General features: G+C 34.7%; 4 protein-coding genes and 2 long non-coding RNA genes across 16 annotated transcripts in view; 4 read left to right on the top strand and 2 right to left on the bottom strand.

Moving 5' to 3' along the window:
- The window catches only part of LOC137248876 (uncharacterized), a 56,391-nt gene extending 52,453 nt beyond the window's left edge, over nt 1–3,938 (top strand). The window contains exons 2-4 of the long non-coding RNA XR_010952199.1: nt 1,655–1,935; nt 2,053–2,101; nt 2,197–3,938. This is a non-coding gene — a long non-coding RNA (uncharacterized lncRNA). The remainder of the gene's footprint in view (nt 1–1,654; nt 1,936–2,052; nt 2,102–2,196) is intronic.
- The window catches only part of LOC137248865 (serine-rich adhesin for platelets-like), a 124,195-nt gene extending 118,768 nt beyond the window's left edge, over nt 1–5,427 (bottom strand). For 2 of the 9 annotated variants that reach the window (XM_067779805.1, XM_067779814.1), the window contains exons 1-2: nt 1,465–1,695; nt 615–1,405 (exon numbers count right to left, since the gene is read on the bottom strand). In XM_067779805.1, the coding sequence (XP_067635906.1) occupies nt 615–1,061 (447 nt within the window). In that variant the 5' untranslated portion in view covers nt 1,062–1,405; nt 1,465–1,695. Of the gene's footprint in view, nt 1–614; nt 1,409–1,464; nt 1,696–4,825 lie in introns of those variants that run through there. The other 7 variants (XM_067779809.1, XM_067779806.1, XM_067779807.1 and 4 more) reach the window with 7 other exon arrangements.
- A 9,614-nt stretch (nt 5,428–15,041) lies between these two features.
- Nucleotides 15,042–18,676, top strand: Pis (phosphatidylinositol synthase). Its single transcript, XM_067779833.1, has 5 exons — nt 15,042–15,857; nt 16,134–16,268; nt 16,754–16,907; nt 16,960–17,120; nt 17,456–18,676. The coding sequence occupies exons 1-5, from the start codon at nt 15,806–15,808 to the stop codon at nt 17,626–17,628; spliced, it is 675 nt and encodes a 224-aa protein (XP_067635934.1). The 5' UTR covers nt 15,042–15,805; the 3' UTR covers nt 17,629–18,676.
- Nucleotides 17,921–21,537, bottom strand: LOC137248875 (uncharacterized). Of its 3 annotated transcripts, none has more exons than XR_010952198.1 (2): nt 21,328–21,537; nt 17,921–19,690 (listed from the first exon to the last, which is right to left on the bottom strand). It is a non-coding gene; the product is annotated as an uncharacterized lncRNA (long non-coding RNA). The 3 variants fall into 3 exon arrangements; XR_010952196.1 differs by lacking the exon at nt 21,328–21,537 and adding an exon at nt 19,837–19,930; XR_010952197.1 differs by lacking the exon at nt 21,328–21,537 and adding an exon at nt 19,747–19,881.
- Nucleotides 19,013–19,835, top strand: LOC137248873 (mitochondrial inner membrane protease subunit 1). The gene is made up of 2 exons (XM_067779834.1): nt 19,013–19,248; nt 19,302–19,835. The coding sequence occupies exons 1-2, from the start codon at nt 19,117–19,119 to the stop codon at nt 19,713–19,715; spliced, it is 546 nt and encodes a 181-aa protein (XP_067635935.1). The 5' UTR covers nt 19,013–19,116; the 3' UTR covers nt 19,716–19,835.
- A 925-nt stretch (nt 21,538–22,462) lies between the features above and the next one.
- Rrp4 (exosome complex component Rrp4) lies at nt 22,463–23,585 on the top strand. The gene has a single exon (XM_067778556.1). The coding sequence runs from the start codon at nt 22,611–22,613 to the stop codon at nt 23,505–23,507; it is 897 nt and encodes a 298-aa protein (XP_067634657.1). The 5' UTR covers nt 22,463–22,610; the 3' UTR covers nt 23,508–23,585.
- The last annotated feature ends 597 nt before the right edge of the window (nt 23,586–24,182 follow it).

The raw sequence follows: 24,182 nt of genomic DNA, 5'->3' as shown, positions 1-24,182 counted from the left end.
TTAACAGACGACGCTCTGGCGACCCCAAATTACTCATGGATCTAGAGGGTGGGAGAGCGGTAGGGCCTTGAAAGTTTTTTGTGGTCATACTAAATCGAGATGGTCGAGCTGGGCTGGTGCCTTAATGGTGCTTACTTGCGGAACGTTTTCCGATCTGCATCCGGCAAAGGACCTTCAACACCTATAACACTGTTGTTGTTGCTGTAGCGATTAGGTTACTCCCCGAAGGCTTTGGGGAGTGTTATCGATGTGGTCCTTTGTCGGATACAGATCCGATAGGCTCCGGTAACACAGCACCATTAAGGTGCTGGCCCGACCATCTCGGGAACGATTTATATGGCCACATTAAACCTTCAGGCCATCCCTCCCTCCCCACCCCCCAGTTTCATGAGGAGCTTGGGGTCGCCAGAACCTCGTCTGTTAGTGAAACGGGATTCGCCGCTCGAAGGTGAGGTTGACAATTGGGTTGGAGAAGCTATATATTGCGCTACACAACCCCTTGAATCCCCCTCCCCAAGGCCTCCGATAAAGACACTCCCAAAACACCAAACCCTTAATCCGGCCCTGGATTTGATTGATATCTATAAATAGCTCTGATAATGTATATAACTTACCTTTGTGTCGACTGTAGTTAAATTTGTAGTAGTGTCATCTATTTTTCCAGCATTGACAGCACTCACATTAGTTGTGTGGTCGGTCAAAGTACTTTTACCAGCATTAGCAACTGCATCTGGCGGATTATTAGATGTTGCTGTCGATGTATTTGTTGCAGCGGCGTTGGCAGTGGTTTTGCCGTTGCCTCCTGCTGACTTTATAACAGCAGCATCAGACATTGGATTGTTAGAAGAAGTGGTGATACTGTCTTTGTTGGCTTTAATTGATGATATAAAGGAAGTTGGCATAGGTGTGGGTGTCGGCGTTGTAGTTGTTGAGGTGGTCGTAGTGGTTATTTCACTTAATGTTGCACCGGCTATGGACACAATGGGTGTGTCAGGTATGATGGCGGCGGCGATCGATGCGGTGACAGACAGAAGAGCCTTACCATTGATTTCATTGTTCATTTTTCCGCACCAGAGAGTGGAGAAGTGTCAATAAATGCCATTAAAATTATCAAAATTTGATATACTTGGTTTTGGTGTCGAATCGTAGTCGGAGTAGTTATTTAAAAAGGATATTATGGGGGAAGCTTCTGTGCAACCTAAGGACAAAGTTGTACTCTTCGTTGTTACCAATATGGTCACATAAATTAAGTGGATTTAAACGGCATTAGTTTGGTCAGGTATATTATCTGAAAGCCGGTGTTCACGCTACATACGTACGTGGCTATGGCGACGTTGGCGTATGTAACCACAATAGAAATAAAATTTTCGTAAGTCTTCAACAATTTTGTTTTTCAGTTAACTGTCTGCTAAAGATATAACGAGGTTTATTATGCATAAATAATAACTTAAATTATCTTGTAACCGTCTTAAATTAAGTTCAGCTTTTCCGTAGTGCATTAGTGAGTTTCAAAACTGAAAATCAATGAATGTTTTTTTTTTTTTGGTCAAAGAACGCAGCTCTATGATAAATGATATCTGTTCATAGATTAGTTTAAATGCGGTTTCTTTACTTAATTTGATATTCATCAGCAATGTTCTGCACTATTTTTCAGAGAATTTTAAAAAAAGTTCCTATCATTTCACACGATTTTGCGCTGGGAAAATACACAAGAGTAAAATATAAAGAATAGCGAGATGTCAAAAAGCCTTCGCCATTTCAATAAATTGTGTTGATATGCCGCATACTGCAAACGCTTTAGTGTGAAAGGGACAACACCATTGTGATAAATGTAAAAGTCATGAAAAGCAACAACAGCGACAATATAAAACAAAAAGACAAGAGGAAATGCAAAAATGCAGGGTTGCAACTTTAACGAGATCACTTTTATTAAAGGTTATATTTTATTTTTGCTTCCAATTTGAGATATCGAAGAAATAATTATTATTTAATACTCAAACATGATTACATTGATGATTTTGAAATATGTTTATTTATTCATGCATCATACAGGGCTTTGATAATAATTCTACAAATGGCCACTTGCATATGTTGTATATAGGTACGTACATTAGACTGCCTAAAAAAATATATTGCTTTTCATCCCCACTGTCGCTCCGTGAAAGCTAATTTCTTTTTGGTAATTCTTTACTTTAGGGTACAACTCATGGTTCAACTATATGGTTGGCTCATCTGTACAATAACAAAATATGTGTTCAAATTGTCAAAATCTGTGTATTGGTGTTGAGCCATGGTACAACTGCTAAAACTCGTCCAAAAATATCGGGAGAGATGTCAAAAGACGCGTTTTGATCCCAGGATCACTAATCCGAAAGCGGAAATTGGAAATTTTATTCCTTTCTGGGGATATTTGGAAACAAAATTGAACAATTTCGTGCGATTGTTGCAATTCTGAGGATTTTGTTCTACCCACAAGAAAGAACTATGGGTAAAGTGTTTTGCCGTCCACTCGCAAGTATACCGCCGAAGCAGTAACATCGGTTGTTTTTTTTTTTAGAAATGTCCGCGTGATTATTACATATCAGTTTTTATGTAGCATGTGTTTTTGGTAAAGAAAATGTGAATTGTGAGACTTAGGAAATTATGTTTTGTCTGTTTAAATAAACTTCCGTTTATAAAAATTTTAAATCAAGTGCAATATAAAAGATGAATTTACCTAAATCATCATAGTCGTTTGATGTAACTGAGATACAAAATGCTAAATGTCGCCATATTACTAAATAAATTTAGTATAATGATATATAAGAACTGAACCTAAAACGTATTATCATTGTTGTATGATATAATAGAGGAGCTACAAAGCGGGATTTACCCAAAACGGTGCTGAGATAACGGAACTATAAAAATGTAAAATGAAAACTAATTGTGTGAATAATTCTACAATCATTTAATACATAATTTAAAACAAATACAATTCAAATAATAAATGTCTTTTACCAAACAAATACATTAATTGCAAATTTACTGGTTTTTTAACATACATATATTGAAAAAAATCACACATATTATATTGAAAAAAAAAATATATATAGAAGTTAATAAGAAATTAACTGAGTGACTAGTTATGGACACACATTTAATACAAGGTATAATTAAAATAAAATAAATGACTTTTACCAAACAAATACATTAATCATTTTATAAATTCTTAATAAAACAACAACAGAAGAATGCAAAATAAAGAAAATACATCAATTACAAAAACTCAACATCGGACAACTCATACTGTTTTTGATTACCCTGGCCATACGGGTGGATTGCTCGGCCATACAAAGTGAAAACAAAAAAAAAAAAAAAAAACGAAATACTGACTATTGTAATGCATTCAACCTAAAGTGACTAAAATTAAATCCATTTTAACATCATTCTTGGACATATGTGTAACTACTAATAAGACCTGCTATACACAAACATATTATTTGGCAACGCATACTGTTTTGTGAAAAGATATGACCAAGTTAACTTGGACAAAAATACAAACAAAATTAATTGTAAACAAAAAAATTTAACTTAGTGTGATCTTGAGGATTGGATACGACAAAAACTGGATTGGATTCTACAAAAAATGTTTTACAAATATCAAACAACAACGTATACTGTGTTTGATTACCCTGACCATACGGGTAAGCTGCACGGCCATACGAAATGACAATCAAAAACAAAAAAAAGCTGTTTCACAACTGGAACTTATTGAATTTCATCAAAGATCCATTATCAACCACTGGAATTATAGAAAAAAACTTAACATTTGGCAATTCATACTGTTTTTGATTACCCTGGCCATATGAGTGGACTGGTCGGCCATACAAATTGACAACCAAAAAAACAAAAAGTGTTTTGCGCGGATATAGTTTTGGTCTCCAAACCGGTATTGGACCCACCCAGGGATAATTTTTAAAATCACGGCCTACGCAGAAAGTTCTGCGCAAAAATACTATGGATACCACCCCCGTTTCGGAGGCTCGCGGGTCATTTTTCGGTTTTTCGTTAACATCTTTTGAACGAGTTAATATTTTTATTTTCCGCCTTCAGATTATTAATACTGACGTTAAGACGCGTCGTTTGATATTTTTGGTAGCGTAATAGCAGTCGACCCAACTAATTACCAAAACCTGTCGGAAATTTTGATAATGATTTGGCGTAAATCCAGGATCTTTGGTGTGGAAGGAACAGCACACCACGTCTTTTTTTTTTTTAGTAACGATCTTTTTATTAGGATAGCTTGATTTATGAATGTGGATTCGATATATAAAATTTTTTTTTTCGATCGATCTAATACATATGTTCAAATTCCTTCACTATGGCAAGGCAACCCTGTTTATTGCAAAATACCTCGAAAGGCAAGACAGAAAAGGAAATTTACAAAATGAGGTAATTTCTAGCAGATACAAATATCGAGATCTCTACAAGAAAACTTTAAGCAGTTTTGGTGGATTATCTATTTCAAAATATTGGAAATTTTCAAACGAGCTTAACTTTGCTGCATCTTTAAGCATTGCAATATGCGCGCATGACTGATATTGGGGATTGTTTCATTTTTCCCTACACAGTGACTGCAAAAACACGTCATATGCCAATAATCCAACAATAAAATTTTCAAAAAATTGTGTTTCTATTGCATACTTTACAATTTTCAATAATCCTTATACGTTTTGCTATGGTAAATATACCCTGAAAAATTAACAAATTTTAGAAAATGCCATGATATACCATGACACAATACAAAATCTATGTTTCCCCAAGCCCTTTTTAACTTTTATCTTACATCAGTAGAATATTACATACTTTACTCCGTATTCCGTTAGTAGCAAGCATGCATTGTCACTTTGCCGTTGGAAAAGAAAACACCTTGCAAAATCGACTGTTTTTTCGCAATGAAAATGTGTTGCACTTTAGACACAAAGTGTATGAATTTAGTATTAGTGAAAGCGATTTATTCAATAATTCAGCAAATTATTTGGTATTTCGTTAGCTATTCTACAGCTACACACAAAATTCTACACGCGTTTTCTATTTCTCTGCTGTAGCGCACTTAAATCCTTTTCGTTCATCTACTTTTAAGTTTCTTCCTTCACGCCGATTTTTTTTTAATTTTTTTGTATTGCTTCACACATCACACACACACACACACACACACTGCACCAATGCTTCTTCTTCTACTTTTTTTCGTTCTGCCTTTCCAAACTCAATTTTCAACACACTTTTTACACCAAAAAACCTGTCTCACAACTCTCTTTCAGTTCTTTAAAGTAAGTTATTTAAGGTTTAATAATTTTCGCTAATTTATAAACGTTTTTAATAACAAATTCGTCAGCACAAAATTCACAAGGACCGTGATCTGAAAATCTATTCGAGCTTTTTGTCGTTTCGCACTTTACCTTCGCATGAACGAGGAAAATTTCCCTCGGCATGCAGGGCTGCATTTTAATGTTACTTTGAAATTGTGAAATTTTGATCAGTCAAATCATGGTACAATAACCAGGTAAAAGCATCAGAGTTGCATTTTACATGTTTTTTCATTCGAAGGTGGTCATAAAATGTCAAACTTTGTTTATGTTTACATTTTTTGTTTATTTACTTTTGATGTGAAAATTTATTAGGTAATTCTTTACTTTAGCTCACAACTACTTAAACTCGTCCAAAAATATCGGGCGAGGTGTCAAAAGACGCGCTTTGGACCCAGGACCACGAATCCGAAAACGGAAATTGAAAATTTTATTTCTTTCCAGATATATTTCCAAAGTTTAAAATTTTCATGTGGCTGTTGTAATTTTGATGGTGTTGTGTACCCACAAAAAAAAACTGTGGGTAAAAGTGTTTTGCGCGGATATAGATTTGGTCTCCCATGGTAATTTTTTATAAGCGCGGCCGAAGGCCGCCAACGCAGAAAGGTGTTCTGCGCAAAATTACAATGGATCCCACCCCCGGTTTCGGAGGTACCCGCGGGTCTTTTTTCGGTTTTTCGTTAATATCTTTTGAACGAATTAAAATTTTTATTTTTTGCCTTCGGATTATTAATACTGATGCCAAGACGCGTCGTTTGACACCTCTCTCGATATTTTTGGTAGCGTATTAGCAGTCGACCCCTCAACTAGACTATTACCTGCGCCAAAATACTATGGATTCCACCCCCGGTTTCGGAGCGCTCCGGTGCCATTTTTCAGTTTTTTGGGAATATTTTTTGACAGAAATAAAATTTTTAATTTTCGCCTTCGGATTCGTCGTCCTGAGTCCGAAACGCATTTTTTTGACACCTCCGATATTTTTGCACGAGTTTTTGCAGTTGTGAGCTAAAGTAAAGAATTACCCCGCAAGATCAAGGAAGAGGAAAAATTGGGAAAAAGCTTGTGGCGTTAGCTTCCCTAAAATGGCTTAATTTTTTCGCTCCATTTTCAGGCCTGTGACCTTATTATGGGAGCTCAGAGAGCAAATTTGATGCCCAACTCCACTCCATCGCTATATTTACCGTCTTTGATGTAAATATTGTTTCCCGAATGTTGTAAGATCCGCTACAACGTGAAGGAAGGTCGAAGGATAAATAATAAAGTCCCTTCTACACGTTCGCTTTTTTTTAAGTGACACCGTTGGAGCGAAAGGTCAATACTTCGCACGGAAGTGCTGCAGCACACAAACGGATATGCATGATGTACCACGAATAAGTCGTGAAACCCAGAAGCAGTAACCTCCCCTAGTTTCAGGGCCACCATTAGTTTACAAAGAGCGAAAATATATTATACAAGTATACGCAAAACGGCCCTTATCAGGGCCACCACTAGTCAACAAAGAGAAAAAAAAATGCTAAAGAATTATACCTACGAAAAGCGACCCTTATCAGGGCCACAAACAGTTTGCGAAAAGAAAATATTGCTAGACAATTATGTTTTACATGCTATAGATTTACTTTTGGATTATTTATATCACCCATATGATGACAAGAAAAAACTGGAGTATAACCGATACTGGAGTTGAAAACGGAAATATTCCAAACCGAACTTTTACCGTAGCAGGTACCGATACCAGATCCAACCTAAAGCTGAAATTGCTACAAAAGCCTCCTGGCTAGAGCCAGAAGAAGAACCCGGAACCGTAATTGATGTCAGTACTACAACTGAACTAGTATCCAAAAATTAAACCGAAAGCAAAATCGGTTCCGAACAGAGGAGCCAAAAGAAAAATTGGATCAAAACAACCATGCAATGGCGCTGAACCCGAAAGTTCTGTGGCATAGTGACTCATTTGAAATTTTCAACACACCCGTGGCTTTTTTTAATTAAAAAAGATTACATCTAAAGACATGGAGTAGATATCTTTCAAAGAAATCTGCACCTCAAATACCGACACGACGAGTTTCCAACGTTAAACGTTATTATCTATATATGTATCTTCGATATTTATCAGGTTACTAAATTACTTTACTTTAAATACCGACACGACGAGTTTCCAACGTTAAACGTTATTATCTATATATGTATCTTCGATATTTATCAGGTTACTAAATTACTTTACTTTAAAAAATACATGAAATTTTAAAATAAATCAGTACTTATTCATGAACATACTATCAACTCAGCATTTTATATACAATCTCATCCCAAATTTTCAACATCTCTTGGAGACAGTAACGTTAGTATTCATACATACATGTCTTGAAAATAAGGTCCACTACAAAAAACATTTAGCAATAGCATTTCCCAATATAATTTTAATACTACAAAATAACGACCTTAGGCAGATAAAGTACGAACAATATAATTCCTAAAAAGTTGTATCTCACTTTACATTAAACTGCTTTGGAATATAAATACATGCACTAAAAGATGCACACAATACAAAACGGTCCCTTATTTATATATCATAAACAAAATTAATTTTGCGACCATTGGGTATTTTTCAAATCAATTGGTTCCAGAACCATCTCCCATAATGGAGACATTTCACGTAAACGTTCGACATGTTTGATGCAGGTATCGGTAATATAATCAACCTCTTCAATGGTGGTAAAACAACCAATACCAAATCTATAAAAATTTAACAATAAATTACTTTCAAATTAACTAAACAATTCAGTACGGTAAACTCGTATACCTTATTGAACTATGTGCCAAATCCTCATCAGTTCCAATCGCACGTAGGTTCCAATGATGCAGAAGTACATGCTGAGGCACTAGACAACGCCACATCTTTTAAGGCCATAAGTAATAATAAATTTAATAAACCACTATACCTTTGCTCTGCATCACCATTACATATACCATGTGATAATCTTGAAGTGATGCGATCATATAAACGTTTCGACAGAAAATCTATAAATTTCTTATCATATTCCATTTCTTTGAGTTCAAGATAACATGCAGCACCAAATCCAATAACAATAATCCGAAGGCGGAAAAGAAAAATTTTAGCTCGTTCAAAAGATATTCCCAAAAAACCGAAAAATTACCCCGGAGTGCTTCGAGACCGGGGTGGGATCCATAGTATTTTTGCGCTGGCGGCCTTCGGCCGCGCTTATAAAACATTAATCTGAATGGGTCCAACACCGGAGACCAAAACTATATCTGCGCAAAACGCTTATGTCCACAATTTTTTTTGTGGGTACAAATATCATCAACATTACAACGCGCACATGAAAATTTTCAATTGAAAATTTTCAACTTCTTTTGCAAATATCTCTTGTCCAACACAAAATAATTTACCTCCGCCTTCTGATTATTATTGTTGAGGTCAATGCGCGTCTTTTAACATCTCTCTCGATGGACGCATATTATCAGTGCCATGCTGTCGTATAGAATTACCAAGAGTTGATGCGCTGGAAACGTTGAAGAAGTGATTCAGCTGCTATATGTGAATAAATAATAACAATAAAATAAATATATATCATTTAAAAATCAGCTAATTACCTTTATTTTCCATTATAAATGCCTTTTTCCTCCATCTTCATCAGCAAACCAACTTTTTTCCTTTTTTGTTTTGGCTTTGTTGACGAAAATTACATGTGACATTTTTCTTCTTCCATCACTTTTGACAGAAGAAACTGAAAGAACGATTGACAGTTTATGTACAATCGGCAACAACAAAATACACGGGAGGGTTGCATTTTCGCTAATGCTTCTACCTGGTAATTGTACCATGAGTCAAATTATGGTGTTATACCCGCATTGTTTGTTCCTCCTATTTTCCTGACAAAATTTAGTACATCAACATGTCAGTTAAACGAAATGAATGCTTATTTTCTTTTCTATAAATTTTTCAGCAATATTTTTCAAACTAATATTGGATTAAATAACTCAAAATCAATTTTGAAATCCGAAAAATATGTTTTGCGTTTAAACTTTTGATTATGACTGAAATTACGGAAAAATATTTGTTATTTGACATTGATTAGAACATGCAGCGATACATGTGTTTTGCGTAGTGTGAGTCCGTGTGTTTAAATACTCTGCGCAGAGCTTCTGCATATACATTTTGGGCAAAAAGCGGAAAAAATGCGAAATGAATCAAGTATAACCAAAATTAAAAAACAAATTAAATTATAATTACTCGATGTTTTCTCAAGGTATTCGTTGGATTTTTTTGTCAGATATATTTATAAAAACGCCTTCTATACATTTTCAGGGGGTATTTGTGTTTATTTTATTGATTGTATTAAATTAACTAATTAATTCTCTTTTCAAAAATCGTAATTATGCAGTCACTTCACCGCATAAATATATAGGATGCAGTTAAAGAAAACTAAACAAAACTTCCTTGTGGCGCGACATGTAGCGGCGGCGGCGCAGTTAATGGTGACTTAACTATAACCAGATAAAATAGCTGATCGAACCAACCTTATGGAAATCAATGTTTTTCGATTAATGGTGCCATACCAAAGAGGATAGATATATATCTATCTATATATATATATCTATCCTTTTTGACTCGGGCTTAATGGATTAACATGCCGCTCATGTCCGCGCCGCGTAGTGCTGCTGCCACTAGGTGTGAATTTATTTATTTATTTATTTATTTATTTACAGTCTTGTAGACTTAATTCCTAAATTTACATCTATGAGATCTCTTTATGTTATTGCAATTGATTTTTGTGTTTACATCATTAAATTATCTAAAAGGCATTGTTTTGCAGTAGTTGAACAATAATTTCTTAAATTTATTGCTATTTCGACATTGTTTTATATCATTTGGTAGCTCGTTGTATTCTCTTATTCCATCGTAATATATATATTTTTTGTCGAATTCCGATCTTACAGCTGGCAAATGAAAATTGTTTCTATTTCTCGTTTGATAAGCATGGACCTCATTATTATATAATACGCGGTCGTTCAAATATGCCGGCAGGTTACCTAGTTTGATATTATGTATAAATTTTAAAGTGTAGTAAACAGTAAGTTGTTTTACACTCAGCAGCCAATTTAGACTATTAAGCATTTCGTGTATTGGAGTATCATATCGTTTTTTGAGGATGAACCGCATAGTTTTATTTTGCTTCACCTGTAGTTTTGTAATTTAATTTAATTTATTTATTTATTTACGATCTTGAAGATCAATATAATTTAATAAGGTACAAAGTATTTTTAATGTTTACATATTTGTTTCAATTCATTGAATTTTTTTGACTTCAACTATATAATAATCTATAAAATTATTTACTAAATAAATTTAACTACTTTACAGGAAGCGCTTTACAGTAGCTGTATAATAACTTTCTGAATTTTTTGGTATTATTACAGTTTTTAATATCAATTGGCAGATCATTATATTCTCTAATTCCTTCGTAGTATATACTTTTTTTTATCGAATTCGGATCTCACTACCGGCAAGTAAAAGTTGTTATTGTGTCTTGTTTGATAGCTATGGACCTCTCTGTTTAGTCTGACACGATCACTTAGGTAATTCGGCAAGTTTCCCAACTTTATGTTGTGTATAAACTTCAATGTGTAGCAAGTGATGTTCTGTTTTACACTAAGCCAGTTTAAGCTGCCTAGTAAATCCTTAATTGGGGTATCATACCGTTTTCTTAATATGAAACGCATAACTTTGTTTTGTTTAATTTGTAGCCTGGATTTTTGCGAATCAGCTAATGCGAATAGGATTGTAGGACAGTAAATAAAATCCGGCTCGATAATGGATCTATAGACCATTATTTTGTATTGCATACTAATATGCCTGCATGATCGAAACATGAACCCTATTTTTTTGGAAATTTTCCCTTCGATGTATTTAAGATGTTCATCAAATTTTAATTTGTCATCTATAATTATTCCCAGGTATTTTATTCGGGTTACTCTTTCTATAGGGGTATTTGCTATTTTTAGCGATACATCATCTAGAGTCACTCTAGACCCCATTATCATCCATTTTGTCTTTTCTATGTTTATTTTAAGCATATTTTGGCACAACCACTTATATATTGCCTGTAGGTCCGATTGTATTTTTGAGGCTGCCTCATCAATTGTGTTACCGCTTATAGTCAAAAGTGCATCATCGGCGAATAATCTTATTTTGCAGTATTTAATACAGTTTTTAATATCATTTATGTAAATTATAAAAAGAATTGCTGCAAGCACCGATCCCTGTGGCAATCCTATTTCAATGTCCACTTCGGGGGAAATCTTATTTCTTATTACAGTTTTCTGCTTTCTTCCACTAAGGTAACTTTTGAACCAGTTAAGCGCTATGTTTCTTATGCCAATTTTATACAGTTTTCTTATAAGAATATCTCTGTCTACTGTTTCGAAAGCTCTTTTTAGGTCGAGGAAAACTGAAATTGTAAATTGTTTCTTCGTTCTACTTTCTTTCCATTCTGCAATTACCAGGTTAAGTGCAGTTTCACACGAGTGTTTTGATCTAAACCCCGACTGCTCCTTTATAATAATTTTGTATTTATTTAAGTATTCCAGCAATTGGTTCTTACAGTTTCTATTATTTTCTCATCGCTAGGTAAGGTATTTATGGGTCGTATCTCCTCTGGTTTAATTGTTCCCTTTACTTTTTCCACAGGTACAATTACTGAGGTCTTCCAGCAGTCTGGAAATACACCAAATTGGAAACTTTCATTAATTACACATGTGTAGGTATACCCTAAGTACTCCATGCTGTCTTTTAATACACCTTCCGTTACTAATTTTTTTCCTCCGTACTTGTTTTTTAATTTCGTTGTAACTCTCATAATTTCTTCAACATCTATTTCCTTCAATTTAAACACGCTTCTGCTTATTTCCATTTGATTTCCACCTGCTTCGAAGATTTCAATGCTATCTCTGATTCCGATTATGCTCTCATTAAAATAACGGTTTAATTCAGTTGCTATTTCATAATCATCTTCAATAAGAGCACCATTTATAGAAATTTTTTGAATTTGTGCTACCTCACTACTCAAATTTATGGCGTCTTTTAGACATTTCCACATTAACTTTTGGTTATTAGTATTTCTTGAGATTTTGTTTTCCATAAATGTTTTCTTTTTTATTTTAACTGCTTTTTTGTAATATCGTTTTATTGTAATATAGTTATCCCAAATATTGGTTCTCTCTGCTATTTTAAATTGTTCATACTTCAGCTTATTCAACTCTGTTAGTTCATGGTCGTACCATTTATTAATCAATTTAACTTGAACTCGCTTTTTATATGTTAAAGTGGCCATTACGTCATTAAGGATGTTGTTTATTCTTTGGACCTTTAGGCTAACTTCGCAGTTGTTTAGTTCAGCTAAGTTGTAAGTTCTAAGGAGATTTACTAAGTGGTCTTTTGCATAGTTATTCCAACACACGCGGTTTTCAAAGATTCTCATTTGGTACTTCTTTTGAATTGGTAGTTTGAATGAAATAGTTTCATGATCCGATATTTTATGCGAATCCAAATTCGATACTTCAACTTCAGTTTTGTTACTAAAGAGTAGATCTATTCTCGTTTGCGTTGTTTCTGTTATTATTGTATTAAAATTAATTAATTGATACATTGCTAGTGATTCGAATGTCCTAATTAGCTGTCTCGAGTTTGTTGTGTGTGTATTGACATTTATATTAAAGTCGCCAATAACGATATTGTTACCGCTTTCAGAAAACAATCTTCCATCACCTCATTAATATGTCTTATGAATTCGGCATCACTGGTGTTTGGTGAGTGATATAACGCACAAACCCTCCACTTAGTTATACATCGTATTGTTTCAAACACAATACACCATATATTATTACCTATGCTCCTATTGAATATAACTTTGAAATCAATTTTCTTATGAATATAGGTTAAGACACCACCGGTGTGACGACTATGCGAGTCGCATCTAATATGATTGAACCCAGCAATCTCCAGTTCCGAGTCATATACATCCTCCGTAGTATGTGTTTCTGCACAAAGTACAATATCTGGATTTTCTTCCTCGATCATTATTTCAACTTCATTTTTGTTAGCTGTGATACTATTTGTGTTAAGATATATATATTTTAGTTTATTTTTGGGTTTCTTGAATTTGTCATTATATATTTTTTGTGAGCTTTCTGCATCTTCATTTAGTTGCTAATATCCTAATTTTTGTTTTTTTATCTCTAGTTTATTATTGTAGCAGTGACAGTTCCTGTCAAATGTATCATGATTTATGTCTAAAGCTAGGTTTAATTTTGTGTCAATTTAGACACTTGTTAATTGGATTTTCTTCACATGTTTTATCGTTGTGTTTTCCGTGGCATTTGTGTAATGCTCGAGTCAGCTAACGTAAATAAAATTGTAGGGCAATATATGAAGTGCGGTTCTGCCATAGACCTATAGACCATTGTTTTGTAATATTTGCTCACGTGCTTGCACGTTCGGAACATAATTCCAATTTTTTTTTAATATTTTTGCCTCTATATATTTCAGATGCCCTTCGAACTTGAGTTTCTCATCAATTATTACTCCTAGGTATTTCATTTCATCAACCCTTTGTATAGTACTATTTGCCATTTTTAGGGTAATATTGCCTTCTGTTATTTTTCTCGTCATGATCATCCATTTTGTTTTTTCAATATTTATTTTTAACTTATTTTGGCACAACCACTTATATAGCATCCAAATCCGCTTGCATTTTGGACACAGCTTCTATCTCCGTTGGTCAGCTTATTGTCAATAATGCATCATCAGCGAAAAGTCGTATCTTGCAATGGCTAAGACAGTTTTTAATATCGTTTATGTAAATAATGAACAAAATTGCTGCAAGTACAGATCCCTGCGGTAGACCTATTTCAACATCTATTTCGGGCGACTGTGCATTTCTAATCACTGTTTTTTGTTTTCTTCCAGTAAGGTAGCTTTTAAACCAATCAATAGCCGTATTTCGTACTCCTATTCCTTTTAGCTTTCTCAACAGGATAACCCTGTCAATTGTTTCGAAAGCTCTTTTTAGGTCTATAAAGACCGAAACTGTTATTTGTTTTTTTGACATAGCTTCTTTCCATTCCGTTATTACCAAGTTTAGGGCAGTTTCACAAGAGTGTTTAGACCTGAATCCCGATTGCTCATGTATTATAATTTTCTGATTGTTCAGGTACCCTAGAAGCTGGTCCTTCACGATTTTCTCTATAATTTTTTCATCGCTGGGCAACGTATTAACGGGCCGTATTTCCTCCGGGTTTTCCGTCCCTTTGACTTTCATAAGAATACATGCGAAGAAAATTTGCAGCGCAGTGTAGTACAGCTCAGAGTGGCTTTATCTTTAGGTTTATATCGAATTTCTTCGCTTGTGAAAAAATCATCTAAAAGCACAAATCACCTACCAAGATTGTGCATTCACGAGTTCAAAATTGCTTCGTTCTGCGCAACTACGTCACAGTTGACTGCTTGAACGAATGAAAGAAAGAGAGAAAAAACAAGAGCCTAAGGAAAATGACATATAAATTGCAATTAAAAAACAGCTGATCTTTTGTTAACATCGCAATGCGCAATCTTCTGTGTGTGATTTGTGTCTGTTGTTGTTGTGTTAACAGTGCTTCGCCCTATTCAATTGGCACGATCCACAAATCGCACATTGTGCATTCACGAGTTCAAAATGGCTTCGTTCTGCGCATCTACATCACACTTGACTGCTTCAGCGAATGAAAGAATGAGAGAAAAAAACAAGAGCTGTAGGAAAATGACGTAAAAATTGCCCATATAAAACAGCTGAAATAATGTTTACATGCGCAATGCGCCACCTTCTATATTTCCATTATGGGGACGACCACTCACAAATTTTCATCAGAGTCCTCTAACGGGAATTAAGCTATGTACTCACTTGTCAGCGCACGATGCTGCCTCAAAAATCGTATGTGACGGGTCTTTAAGACAACCACGGTCGACGTCTGCGTATTTCTCGTCATTGTGAATTCACAATGTTTCTCATTATGTGAGTTCATTGAACATACCCAATGGTTTTGTAAAGACAGTCTCCATATTGGAGTGGATGAAAATTCTTATAAGAACAAAGAGTCCAAACAAGTGCGTCGACATGCATCATATCTTATAAAAATTGCATTCCAAAGAAAATTAAGTTAAAAACAAAATACATCACAAATCTAATAGTTTAAATTATTTTCAAACAAAAGCGACGAACTTCTAAAAATCGAGTGCATCAAACGTAGTTCAATTACTACTAATTAACATAAGCAATTACTGTCGTCATCGCCATTGCACTCGTCATAGCAAATATAGCGTTCCAGACGTATATTCATACCACACAAAAGCATCAGTAACTACACGCAACAGCTGAAAAGGAGAAGTGTATATATTAGAGCATACCATGGCGGTGCCAGAACATGATAATGTCTTTGCTTTCATTCCAAACCTAATTGGTGCGTAAAAATGCAATATTCCTTATAGTATATACATATGTATTTAGTAGGTATCTGTATTCCAGTTGCTGAAATAAGTACAATACCATTGCCGTTAAGCAGAAGTTCACGGTGCACTGCTTACTAATTTAATTAAGCACCAGCAATATTTTGTTGAATGATTTTTGCACATTTACATACGGCTATTGTTTTTATTTTTTGCTTTTATATGCATACATACATACATATCTACATGTATACGTATATTTGATTAATATTTTACATTTTTATCCGCAGGATATGCACGTATAGTACTTGCATTGGTTGCTTTCTGGTTCATGTCAACCAATTATGCTATTGCTGGCTGGTGCTATGTTATAAGTGCACTTTTGGATGCAGTAGATGGACATGCAGCACGTGCTTTTAATCAAAGTAAGTCAGCTAATGAGAACTACATGGAATAACTTTGAGCAACTATTTAAAAACTACGGCAAATGCGGGACGAGGCTATAGATACGCGTATACTCTGTTTCTTCCAAACTAATGAATATGGAAGGATCTGCTGTTGTAGCGTTTCGTTGTGGTTTTTGTTTAGCGTTTCCATTGGATTTGCTTTCGTTGCGACTTATTTAACAGCGAACCATCCCGTCAATTAATAAAATAAATTATCCCGGACAAATATCCACTGTCATTAATTTTCGATTAAGTTTGAATACTGTTCGAAAATAAAAGGTTTCAGTAAAATAATAAAAAAAACTTAAACTACGAATTTCAAAACATTTTCGAAGACAAATTTTCTTTGCATGTTAATAGCTGTTTATAATAATAATTGTTGTTCAATTTATAATTATTTTTATTATAGATTTTTTTTGCTTTAAGCGAATTTGTTGAATTACCCATTCAAATTTTTTTTATAGGCACTCGTTTTGGAGCTATGTTGGACCAACTAACTGATCGTTGTGGAACCATGGGTCTGCTAGTAACACTCAGCTACTTCTATCCAACGTATATGTTTTGGTTCCAGGTCTCGATAGCTATAGATATTGCCTGTCACTGGATGTATATGCAAACGTGAGTACACAGAAAAAGAAAAACATTTATTTATTAAGTAATTTTTATTCAGGAGCTGTTTGGTTGGCAAAACATCACACAAGACATTCGATGTGAACGAAAATTTCATAATGCGCACTTACTATAAAAAGGATGTGCTAACCTTTATGTGTTGCGCTAACGAGCTATTTTACGTTTGTTTATATATGCTTCATTTCACTTATGGGCCGTTGAGTGAGTTGAAAATGTTGTCGGATAAGTGGAAGAGCTATTTGAGCAAATAGTTCGGCAATTCCTTTTTCGTGTTTTTGTTTGAAGAGCGCCTTATTTTGCAAAATTTGGCTCTCAAACGTGCCATTGTAACTGCCGTTAACAAATCGCCCTTATCTCATTATAAGCTAAATATACCCGCATATTTATACCAACAACTGAGTTTGCTTGTTTTATAAATACTAATAATTAAATTAATTTATTATCAAGATAGGCGAATCTTCCACTAAACCGTAGATATGTATATATTTCTTAACTTTTACATAGTAAATATTAATAATTTTTATATTTTGTTGCAGTCTTGGGATGTTCAATTTTCAAGCTTTTAGCTATCGCTATGGCACCATTTGCTCTGTTAAAATCATTGATCTCTTGTTTACATGCCTATGTGGCAAGCATCGATTTAGTTGCATTAGATGTGCGTGAACGTGAAGCTAAACGCCAAAAAGAAGTTGGCAAGAAATCAGAATAAATACATATTCAACATGGAGTTTACACGAAGCTTATTATGATATGATACATATACATATGTACAAGTAATATGCATATACACATAAATGTAGATATATGTTGTCCCACTTACATATGCCTCAAAAATGCATGTGTAAAAATTTTAACATTCGTAGGTTAATTAAGCAGCCTATTAATTCACTGCTGAGAGGACGACGGTGAATATAAGATATTTATATGTATGTACTATAATGCATATATAAAAATTCCGCAAAAAACGCTATGGTGTGTAAAAGTATGAGTAGTTTTGTTCGTATGGTTGTTAATTTTATTAATAATTTAAATTTATTTATTTAACTTTTTTTATATACAGCATTTATTTTACATTTTTTAAATTAAAAAATAATATTTTTATGTTAAATATTTAAAATTTACTATGTATTTTAGTGCTTTAGATGTACTTTAGATATTTATAATATACATTTTAAATAACAATGTGTACCAGTATAATTAAAAACAAACTAAGGCTTCTTTTGTAAGTCCCGTTTGAATGCAGGAACAAGCTGCATGATACCACCGGTATACTGGGCAATTTTTATTTTGGTATTTTATCGAACAAAAAAGTTAGTTTTATTACCAACAAATAAAAGTATGTAGAAAGTGTTAATAATGTTGTATGTTAACTAAAAAAATAAAACAAAAAGCAGTAAATCCCAGAAACGCCAATTATGCTCCCAAGTAACTACCAATAAAAACTAAATTCAGTGAATGAAATGTAAAGGCATATTTATTCGAGAAAAAATAAAAAAATTCGACAAAATTATTTTCCAATTTTTTCAAACCCTTGCAAATACAGATTTTTAAATACATAAATAGAAATTAATAAATGGTAAATAGAAATGAATAAATGGTAACTAAGCAGCATTTGATTTGAAATACATATACATGTAAGTTCTTTAATAAAAATAGCAATATTACTTAAGGGACAAAAATAAAACAAGATTGTAGAAAAGTTACTCATTAAATCCATTTTTCCGATTCATAATAAATGAAATTACTAGCTCAAAAAATTAGTTTTTTTTTACAAAACCCCTCCTGGTGTTGCCCCTACTTATTTCTCCCATTTCTTATCGCATACACTGAACCATGATAAAAAGATTTACTAGGTATAACCGTAATTTTTGTTTTTAAGTTTTATAAAATGATAAAATTATAAAAACCACCGCCTCCCCACCGGTGATTCCACCATGCTCTTCCTCGTTGCCGTTTCTGACATTGAATATATACTCTGCTTTATGTTTAGATTTCCTTTCGATCTGAGAATGATTTTCAAATTTTATCATGCACTGAACACACCCATAGCAAACAGCTGTTCGAGTTTGTCTCTTCTTCTATGTTGCTTTCACATCAGCTGATTATTATTATTTTGTTTATTGATTTCTTTAATTCACTAACATAAAAGTAGGCCAATTTGAAAGCAAATTAAGTTAAACATGTATTTATTTATAAAATGCTAAACATTTTTTTAAAAAAGACTACAATGGCCTCTATATTATCGAGGTTAAAGGACATAGCAAAATACAGCATGATGTACGCCTGCCTTACACATTGCACCTTCGAATATGTTGGCGATTTTGTTGTGGTAGTTTTGAAATATATGTTTCATACTTAATATATATTGTTATTAATCTACAGTGCAATGGACCCTCAATGGAGCCCACCTTGCATTCAAAAAATATTCTGCTTACCGAACGTATATCAAGACGCTTTCACAATCCACGACGCGGTGACATAATCATTGCAGTCTCACCCACCGATCCGAAGCAGTTCATTTGCAAACGTGTTGTTGGCATTCCCGGTGATCGTATTGCGCTAAAGAGCAGTGTAGCGCCAGCGACGGATACCTCAGCTGATGAAGCTGTTGCAAATAGAAAGCTCAAAATGCTTAAGTTCATTGATGAATATGTGCCGCGTGGCTTTATTTGGATTGAAGGTGACAACAGTGCAAATAGTTCGGATTCACGTTACTATGGCCCAATACCTATCGGATTAGTAAAAAGTCGGGTAGTATGCAGACTTTGGCCCTTGAACGAAATGTGTATGTTATAGTTGCAAAATGTTGCCCAAGCGAATTATTTACCAAGAAAACGCAAAATAGTAAATATTTTGCGGGTTCACAAATAAAGTTATGTATAAAGTTTATAAATAAAGCAACCAATTCGATACTAACTTTTGTTGCAACTCAATATTTGATAAAACCAAAAAGTGATTTTTGATAAGAGCCGTCACCATAGTGTACCTATACCATAGTGTACCTATACAAGTGTGTCAACTAAGCGATAAACGTCAAAACTACAAACAGCCTCGCTCACCTGATGCAAATCTCAGGTCTAGAGTTGCATTTTAGGTGCTAACAGTACTTCAAGCTGAGTTGCATTTGATAGTTTATAAAACTTCGTAGTATTTACAGATGAAATAGTTGCATATATTTCTGCGGAAATAAGAATACTAGAAGATTTGTAGCCTGCAACAATGCGGAAACATACGGAAAGCAAAATTTGTTTAAATTAGAGTCAAATTAAAGCGCCCAACGTATAACATGGAAAAATTTCACTTCTATTGCTGTTTACACATACGCATAAGGGCAAAATTAAATAAACGCTTTGGTCGCTTCAAAGCAAAGATAACGTATGGCGTTTCATTGTTTTTCGTATGGCGTTGTCAAAGCGCAGGCACGCAACCTAAACATTTATGTAAATTTTTCGATACTTCGCCCGACAGATGAATTAATGAATGCAACACAACCAAAGCGTCTGTGTAAATCTGCCTTATTTTTGTAGCTGTGAAAGTCTCCTGCAAATAAAATGGTGCTGTAACTGCAAACAAATCAAACTCCTATATGACATTACTTTATTTTCTATGTATTTTCTCTTATAATTTTTGTCGACGGAGCCAATAAGGTTTCAGTACTCGTGTAAGTGTGTGAACTATATTTAAAAAAAACTAACGAAAGAAAAATACAACGCAGTTCATTAAAAACAAACGAGCCAGTTTGTATTTCGATAGGGTTTTTTGACATTAGGCAGTTTTTTCTTTATTTTTTCTGACAAATGAAAATTTTGTTTTTTAGTTTCAAAATTTTGTGCATAAAAACACAATTAAATTCAAAGTGTAAAATGTGTGTGCAAATGAGTTTTAAATAAGTGTACATTTTGCAGTTTTCATAGTGAACTTGGGTACAGAAATTCAAATTAAAAAGTTTTTCACAATAATTTGAAAAACTCTACGTTTTCTCTGCTTTTTACAATTAAAGGAGTAACCCTCCGTAATAAATTAAACTTTTAATGAAAATCAATAACTCTGAACTGAACACTTTTCGCCATGATCTACAATTAAAATGCTGTGGAACAGGAGCAACACTTTTGTGACTACATAAACCCTGTTTCAATCTTTTACGTCTCTGCACAGAACCCTAATTGACCATTTTCAACCGAAACAACAATGGCAACCCAGATTTTCCCGTTATGCCCACTTAAGCGAGTGTCTGTCAGAAAGAAGTCAACACACTTGTACTTGTACACTATGGCCGTCACTCGATACTGGCAACAACAAAGCCACCAATTCATGCCGAATGTTTTCTCAAGGAAGTTAAAACGCGTATTTTGACACCCTTACCGGTTTTCTGGAGGTGTATTAATAGTATGCTTTCGTATAGAATTACCTTGAGTGACAGCTTCCAGAGAGGAGGCATGCGTGAACGCGAAGGCAAGGCGAATTCAGTAGAGGTGGTGTTATCCCAACAGCTGATTGCTTGTTCTTGATAATTTTCCATACAAAGCCTTGTGCCATTGTGAATGAAACTAAGTGTGATATCTTCTGCATAGACGTCAATATTCTAAAGTGATTGGATCACCTGATTTGTAATTGACTATCGCTGTCTCATTCTGTATCTCTTTCTATCACCCGCTGAAGATATGCGCCGCCTTATTGAACAACCTGTCAAAACGCTAAAAAGTAGTCATATTGAACATCCCGTCAGGCAGTTGACAGATAAGATACCACACTTAGTTTCATTCACAATGCTTTTACAACAATATGTCAGTCAAGGCGAATTCATTACAGGTGGTGTTATCCCATCAGCTGATTGCTTCTTCTTGATAATTTTCCATACAACGCCTTGTACTGCAAGATGTCAGTTAATCGAAATCAATGAAAATTTTCTTTTGACTTGACATTGGTTGAATTCGCTTTGCCAGAAATCAATGAAAATTTTCGCCATGAACAAGGCGAATCTATACCAGGTGGTGGCAAAGCGAATTCAATCAATTCGCCGTGCAGATGAATGTCAAGTCAAAAGAAAATTTTCAGAGATTTCGATTAACTGACATTTTGTTGTACAAGGGTTTGTTGTCAAGAAGAAGCAATCAGCTGTTGGGATAGCACCACCTCTACTGAATTCTCCTTGGGAGGAACCATACAAGGAGGCGGGATGGTGACATACATACAAACAAATCAATTTTCCATGAATTTTGTTTTTATAAAAAGATTGGCTAGTGTAAGATCGTACTGCGCAAAAGCCTTGGACAACAATATGTCAGTTAATCGAAATCAGTGAAAATTTTCTTTTGACTTGACATTCTTCTGCACGGCGAATTGGTTGAATTCGCTTTGCTAACACCTGGTATGAATTCGCCTTGTTCATGGCGGAACCCAAGGCGAATCTATACCAGGTGGTGTCAAACCGAATTCAATCAATTCGCCGTACAGAAGAATGTCAAGTCAAAAGAAAATTTTCATAGATTTCGATTAACTGACATTTTGTTGTACAAGGCTTTGTATGGAAAATTATCAAGAAGAAGCAATCAGCTGTATTTAATAAATTTAATTTATATCGATTTTTCTTGCTATCGCAATTGGCACATGCGGATTTTTGTTTACCTGCTGAAGTACTTTGAAAGTTAATCTTAACGGAGAGTTTCACCAATTGGACATACATTTTGAATAATGACCACCAATGTCAATATAAGGTTGGCTATAGATCGTGTCAATATGGGCCTGTTGGCGCAGAATCAAGCCAGGGCGCCGCGTCTATATACACCCGGCGAAGTGGTGACGGGACAAATGGGATTCATGAAGGGACACGGTACCTATGTTGAAGATGATGATATCAAAGCATCAGTAGCTGGTGTTATGGAGCAGGTAAATAAGCTTATCTCAATTAAACCGCTTAAAAGTCGTTATGTTGGTGAAATTGGTGATGTTGTAGTAGCGCGCATCACTGAGGTGCAACAGCGCCGGTGGAAAGTAGACACAAATTCACGTCTGGACTCTGTCTTAATGTTATCATCGGTTAATTTACCCGGTGGTGAGCTGCGTAGACGTGGCGTTGAAGATGAGCAAATGATGCGCAAATATTTGCAAGAGGGCGATCTTATATCAGCTGAGGTACAAAACATTTTCGATGAAGGAACACTTTCGTTATATACACGCAGTTTGAAATATGGCAAATTATCACAAGGTGTACTTGTTAAGGTGTTCCCTTCATTGGTTAAGCGTCGCAAAACGCATTTTCACAATTTAACTTGTGGCGCATCAATCATACTTGGTAATAATGGTTTCATTTGGATATCGCCAACAGTGAATACTGAAACGGATGGTGGGGATGGCGGTTATGCACAGAATTTAAGTGAAGTTATACCTCGCGCAGATCGAGAAGTAATTGCGCGACAGCGAAATTGTATTTTAGCGCTGGCACATTGCAAAATGATGCTCTATGATACGAGCATATTGTATGCATATGAGGAGTCCATGAAATATGAAGTGCATGAGCTACTGCAGCAAGAAGCTATATTTGATGTGGCATTCCTGACGCAACATCGGCTACGTTTGCAAGAAGAATAGTATTAAGCTGGTTTTGTGGTTTGCTAAGGCACGTTGTACTAAGAGGGGAAATATAATAAATATGCTAACAAATAAAAATTAAGGTTTTGTAATAGACAATTTATAGCTTAGAGCTTTCGCGACACAATCATCAACCTCATCTACGCGAAGGAAATCCTGTTACAAATATGAATGTATCATACACATATTTAGCAGGCGAGGCTCTGGCGACCCCAAGTTCCTCATGGAACTAAGGGTAGGGGGTGGGGAGGCCTAAATGTTTCGACTACCAATTCAATTAGCACTGCTTTTAATTTAAATGAGGGACTATGCCTTTGTTATAGGATAGAACCCTACTATGTTACTGTTATTAGGATTTGGACCCTAACCTCTATAGAGAGAATCTGAGCTCAACAGTGATGCAGATTGTCTCCTAAGGACTACTCGGGTAACAGTTAAGCGAATTGTTTGGTTTGAATGAAGATATTGTTCAAAGACTTGGAAGAGTCTTTCATTAACCAAGTGCTTAGGTGCTCACCTTTTGTATATACTACGCAGAAGCACCGGTTGAAAGTCGAGCTGAGTCTTATAAAGAACTTTATAGTTACGATCCATCCATCTGAAATGTAATTGGTAGCTGGTATCACAGCCCATTTTTATATAAAGGACCTTTCCCACCAGCTTACCTTCAATCAA

Source organism: Eurosta solidaginis, chromosome 4 (assembly GCF_040869045.1).
Source record: "Eurosta solidaginis isolate ZX-2024a chromosome 4, ASM4086904v1, whole genome shotgun sequence".
Taxonomy (NCBI): Eukaryota; Metazoa; Arthropoda; class Insecta; order Diptera; family Tephritidae; genus Eurosta; species Eurosta solidaginis.
This window is presented reverse-complemented; position numbering and strand designations above follow the sequence as displayed.